This window comes from Schistocerca gregaria, chromosome 3, assembly GCF_023897955.1.
Source record: "Schistocerca gregaria isolate iqSchGreg1 chromosome 3, iqSchGreg1.2, whole genome shotgun sequence".
Taxonomy (NCBI): domain Eukaryota; kingdom Metazoa; phylum Arthropoda; class Insecta; order Orthoptera; family Acrididae; genus Schistocerca; species Schistocerca gregaria.
Genome location: NC_064922.1, coordinates 96,603,329 through 96,609,837, shown reverse-complemented (window position 1 = coordinate 96,609,837; position 6,509 = coordinate 96,603,329). Strand labels below are relative to the sequence as shown.

Genomic DNA, 6,509 nt, shown 5'->3' with positions numbered 1-6,509 from the left:
TAGTCCTAATTTAATTAGAATTTTATTAGGTTGAGATGGTTTAGGTTTAGTTTCTTATTGTTTAGTTATTTATTATCAAAATGTAAAATCTTATAGTGCTGGTATATTAACTGCACTTTCTAATCGTATTGGTGATGTTGCTATTTTAATTTCTATTGCATGAATGTTAAATTTTGGTGGTTGAAATTATATTTATTATTATGATTTTATTTCTAATTCTTTTGAAATAAAGCTCATTACTATATTAAATGTTTTAGCAGCTATAACTAAGAGAGCTCAGATTCCTTTCTCTTCATGACTTCCTGCTGCTATAGCAGCTCCTACTCCTGTTTCTGCTTTAGTTCATTCTTCTACTCTTGTTACTGCTGGTGTTTATTTATTAATTCGTTTTAGACCAATATTGGATACTTATAATTGTGGTTGATTTTTACTTTTAATTGGTTGTATAACTATATTTATGGCTGGATTGGGCGCTAATTTTGAGTTTGATTTAAAGAAGATTATTGCTCTTTCTACTTTAAGACAACTTGGTTATATAATAAGAATTTTGGCTATAGGTTATCCAAAGCTTGCATTTTTTCATTTATTGGCTCATGCTTTATTTAAGGCATTATTATTTATATGTGCAGGTTCAATAATTCATAATTTGAAGGATTCTCAGGATATTCGTTTTATAGGATCAATTGTTAATTTCATACCTTTAACTTCAGTTTGTTTTAATGTTTCTAGTTTATCTTTGTGTGGAATACCTTTTTTAGCGGGATTTTATTCAAAGGATTTAATTCTTGAGATGGTTTGTTTAAGATGAATTAATTGTTTAATTTTTTTTCTTTATTTTTTTCTACTGGTTTAACTGCTTCTTATTCTTTTCGTTTGCTTTATTATTCAATATTTGGTGATAATAATTTTTATTCTAGATTTTCTTTTGATGATAAGGGTTATTATATTTCATTTGGAATAATTGGTCTATTGTTTGTTGCTGTTTTTGGTGGTAGTCTTTTATCTTGATTAATTTTTCCTATTCCTCATGTGATTGCTTTACCTTATTATTTAAAGTTTTTAACTATTACAGTTGTTATTTTAGGTGCTTATTTAGGTTATCTTATTTCTAATTTTGATTTTTCTCATAATTTATTTTCTTTAAGTATACTTTCTTTTGTTAGATTTGCTGGTTCTATATGATTTATACCTTTTCTTTCAACCAAGTTTATTAGATATATTCCTTTAAAAATAGGTTATTATTCATCTAAGTCATTTGATTATGGTTGAGGTGAATTACTTGGTGGTCAAGGTTTATATAGATTATTTATTTATTTAATTGGTTATATTCAAGGTTGATATGATTCTAATTTCAAGATTTATCTTTTAACTTTTATTTTTTGAATATTTATTTTGGTAATATTGTTTTTCGTTTACTTAAATAGCTTATAATTAGAGCATGACACTGAAGATGTTAAGGAAGTATTTTTACTTTTAAGTATTTATAAATATAGATGTATTATTTTTACAGTGAAAATGTAATGTTTTATTTAAACTATATAAATTTTAGAAATGTTAACGGAGTTTAACCGCTAATATAAAAAGTTAGCAGCTTTCATATTGGCTTTACATTTCCTTAATTGGAACTATTATAGTTCAATTATATTATTAACAGTAATACGCCTCTTTTTGGCTTCAATTAATAAGAATAAGGGTAGTACATACCAATCTTCCAGGTCGAAACTGACTGCAATATTTCGCTTCTTATTCTATTTAAGGTTGATTGATAATATCAATACTTTTTGAATGCAACCCAAATGTTATATTTAACTACAACCCTTTATTCTGGTCATTGTAATGCTCCTTGGTTTCATTCATGGTATAGTCCTCCTAATAGAACTAGAATAAAAAATATTGTTGATACTGTTCAGATTCTAATGTCTGAAGTTTTAAAAATAATTACAATTGGTAGAATTAGTGCATTTTCTACATCAAAAATTAAAAAGATTACTGCGATTAGGAAGAATCGTATTGAGAATGGTATTCGTGCTGATCTTTTTGGATCAAACCCACATTCAAATGGTGATCTTTTTTCTCGATCATTAATTAATTTTTTTGATAGTGTTGTTGCCAGGATTATAACAATTATTGGAATAATAAATCTAATGAAAACTCTTGTTGATAGAATTAGAATTGTTTTTCTTGATTTATATCAAGCTTTCTGATTGGAAGTCAAATGTACTATTTATACTAGAAAAACAATTATCTACCTCATCAATAAATAGAGATATATAAGAATAATCATACTACGTCTACGAAGTGTCAGTATCATGCTGCTGCTTCAAATCCAAAGTGATGTCTTGGTGAAAATTGATTTATTGAGTGTCGAAGTAGACATGTTGATAAAAAGATATTTCCAATAATTACGTGTAAACCATGGAATCCTGTTGCAACAAAGAATGTTGATCCATAAACTGCATCTGCAATGGTAAAAGGTGCTTCTCAATATTCATATGCTTGAAGTATTGTAAAGTATAGTCCTAATAACACTGTGAAGAATAATCCTTGTAGTGCTTGAGTATGATTAGATTCCATTAAACTATGATGTGCTCATGTTACTGTTACTCCTGATGCTAAAAGAATAGCTGTATTAAGTAATGGAATTTGTATAGGGTTAAAGGGTTGAATTCCTATTGGAGGTCATAGTATTCCTAGTTCAATTGTTGGTGCTAATCTTCTTCTAAAGAATGCTCAAAAAAAGAAACGAAAAATAATACCTCTGATGCAATAAATAAAATTATTCCTCATCGTAATCCAATTGATACAAATCCTGTATGTAATCCTTGATATGTTCCTTCTCGTACTACATCTCGTCATCATTGAATTATAGTTAGTAGGGTAATTCCAAATCCAATTATGAATAAGTTAATATTAAATAGGTGGAAACATTTTGCTAGTCCTGATACTAGGACTATTGCTCCAATTGCTCCTGTTAATGGTCAAGGTCTATAGTCTACTAAGTGGAATGGGTGGTTTGAGTGAGTTGTTAACATAGGTTTAATATACTTCTCTAGAATATAGAGTTCTTAGAATTGAGAAAACATAGGCTTGAATTATTGCTACTGCTGATTCTAGAATTAATAGAAGTATTTGTCCAATAATTAGTAATGAGATTAAGTTTATTGCTATAGATGGTCCTGTGTTTCCTAATAAGGTTAATAATAAGTGTCCTGCAATTATATTTGCTGCCAACCGTACTGCTAATGTACCTGGTCGAATAACATTACTAATTGTTTCAATTAGTACTATAAATGATATTAATGCAGGCGGTGTACCTTGTGGTACAAGGTGTGTAAATATATGATTAGTATGGTTAATTCATCCAAATAATATAAATCTTAGCCATATAGGTAGGGCAATTGCAAATGTTAATGCTAAATGTCTTGTTCTAGTAAAAATATAAGGGAATAATCCTATGAAATTGTTAAATAATATTATAATAAAAATTGAGATGAAAATGAATGTTGTTCCATTAAATGATTTTGGTCCAAGAAGTGTTTTAAATTCATTATGTAAGGTTAAATTTAGTTTATTTCAGGTAATGTTAATTCGTGATGGTGTAAGTCAAAATAGTGATGGGATTAATAATAGTCCTAGAAATGTTCTAGTTCAATTTAATGATAAGTTAAAGATGTTAGTTGATGGGTCAAATGTTGAGAATAGATTTGTTATCATTTTCAATTTAAGTTTTTTATTTCAATTGTTCCTTTTTCTGCTCTTTTAATAAGGTTAGGTTTAAATGAGAAGAAGTTTATTTGATTAAACAAGATTAATGTAGCTGAAAATATAATGAATAGTGAGAATCATATAAGAGGGGATATTTGAGGGATTTGGATATAATTTCCCCATCAGAAGTAGTCGTTAATTTACTATTATTTGGTTTAAGAGACCATTACTTACTTTCAGTCATCTGATGAATTTCAAGGTGTACTAGGCAAGGTGTATAGGCAATAAATAATATATAACTTAGGGCATAACCTACAATTACTGTAATTAATAATAATACGACCATAGTATGATCATGAAAGAATGATAATTGCTCCATTAATGGTGAAGCTCCTTCTTGAAGAGATAAATTTGATCATGTTGCCATTAATAAATATTTTCTAATAAAAGGTCAAACCTTTATTTGTAGAGCTTAAATCTACTGCACTAATCTGCCATATTAGAATCTAGAGATTAATGGTAATTCTGAGTAACTATGTTCTGCAGGAGGGTTATTTTGTAGTCATTCTGTTGATCTTCTTATGTTAGCTCTAAATATAATTGCTCGGTTTGTAATCATTCTTTCTCATATAATTACAAAGAATACAATAGAAATTGTAGACCCAATTCTTGATACTACGTTTCATGATGTATATGCGTCTGGGTAGTCAGAGTATCGTCGAGGTATTCCTGCTAATCCTAGGAAGTGTTGAGGAAAGAATGTTAAATTTACTCCAATGAATATAATTGTAAATTGGATTTTTAATCATGTATTATTTATAGTTAATCCTGTAAATAGTGGATATCATTGAATGACACCTCCTATAATTGCAAATACTGCTCCTATAGATAATACATAATGAAAGTGGGCTACTACATAATATGTATCATGTAATACAATATCAAGTGATGAATTTGCCAATACTAATCCTGTTAATCCACCAATTGTAAATAAGAAAATAAATCCTAGAGCTCATAATAATGGTGGATTGAACTTGAATTTAGTTCCATATAATGTAGCTAATCATCTAAATACCTTAATTCCTGTAGGTACAGCAATAATTATTGTTGCTGATGTAAAATATGCTCGTGTGTCAACATCCATTCCTACTGTAAATATATGATGTGCTCATACAATAAATCCTATTAGTCCAATTGATAGTATAGCATAAATTATACCTAATGTTCCAAATGATTCAATTTTTCCTCTTTCTTGACATACAATATGTGAAATAATTCCGAACCCTGGTAGAATTAAAATATAAACTTCTGGGTGTCCAAAGAATGAAAATAGATGTTGATATAGAATTGGGTCACCCCCTCCTGCAGGGTCAAAGAATGATGTATTTAAATTTCGATCTGTTAATAATATAGTAATAGCTCCTGCTAAAACTGGAAGTGAAAGAAGGAGAAGTAATGCTGTAATAGCTACAGATCATACAAATAAAGGTGTTTGATCTAAAGTTATACTTTCTGATCGTATATTAATTGCTGTTGTAATGAAATTCACTGCACCAAGAATAGATGATACACCTGCTAAGTGCAGTGAAAAAATAGCTAGATCTACAGATGCACCCCCGTGTGCAATAGCTCCTGCTAGAGGAGGGTAAACTGTTCATCCTGTACCAGCACCATTATCTACTATAGAAGATGTAAGAAGAAGGGTTAGTGAAGGTGGTAGTAATCAAAAACTTATATTATTTATTCGTGGAAATGCTATATCTGGTGCACCAATTATTAGTGGAAAGAGTCAATTACCAAATCCACCAATTATAATAGGTATTACTATAAAGAAAATTATTACGAATGCGTGAGCTGTAATAATAACATTATAAATCTGGTCATCCCCAATTAGAGATCCGGGTTGGCCAAGTTCAGCACGAATAAGTATTCTTATTGATGTTCCTACTATTCCTGCTCATGCTCCAAATATGAAGTATAAAGTACCAATGTCCTTATGGTTTGTTGAGAATAATCATTTTTGCGGTAAGATGGCTGAATTTTAGGTGGTAGACTGTAAATCTACTTATGAGATGTTTTCTCTCTTATCATATTTAGGTCTTATATTCAATTATGATTCTAGACTGCAATTCTAGAGGTGTAAAATTTTACTAAGGCCTAAAAGATTATTCTTTTAATTATAACTTTGAAGGTTATTAGTTTGATTAACTTAAGTCCTTAGTATAATGAAATTAAGGTTGATGTTGAAATCAATCCTATTGTTGAAATTATTACTGTTATAGGAAGAATGATTCTTGATTTTTGGGACTTTATCTTTATAGATCACGAATTTTCTGTGTATGATATAATTAGAGCTGAGAATCTAATACGTATATAGTAGTAGAGTGTAATTGTAGTTAATACAACTATAATAGTTATAATAGTTGTTATATTGTTTTCTATTAATGATTGTATTACAATTCATTTTGGTAAGAATCCAAGGAATGGTGGTAGTCCACCTAAAGATAATAAAGATAAGAATATTATGAATTTAATTTCGGTTTTTATATTTCTGGCTGAATAAATTTGATTTATGAAAAATAAATTTATTTGCTTAAATAATAAAACTATAATTAATCTTAATAGTGAGTAAATAATGAAGTATAGTTCTCAGATGTTTTCTCTGACTGTTAATGATCTAATTATTCAACCTAGATGTCTGATTGATGAATATGCTAAAAGTTGTCGTAAGGATGTTTGATTTAAACCTCCTATTGCCCCAATAATAATTCTTAAGATAATAATTGTTAAAATAAATGTTATTA

At 28.7% G+C, this 6,509-nt stretch overlaps 1 protein-coding gene across 1 annotated transcript; it reads left to right on the top strand.

Annotated features, from left to right (window-relative positions):
- LOC126356077 (NADH-ubiquinone oxidoreductase chain 5-like) lies at positions 1-841 on the top strand. The gene has a single exon (XM_050006779.1). The coding sequence runs from the start codon at positions 458-460 to the stop codon at positions 806-808; it is 351 nt and encodes a 116-aa protein (XP_049862736.1). The 5' UTR covers positions 1-457; the 3' UTR covers positions 809-841.
- Positions 842-6,509: the final 5,668 nt, after the last annotated feature.

What these genes read in the sequence shown, in the direction of transcription:
- LOC126356077 (XM_050006779.1), top strand. Translation starts at nt 458, where the DNA reads ATGGCTGGATTGGGCGCTAATTTTGAGTTTGATTTAAAGAAGATTATT.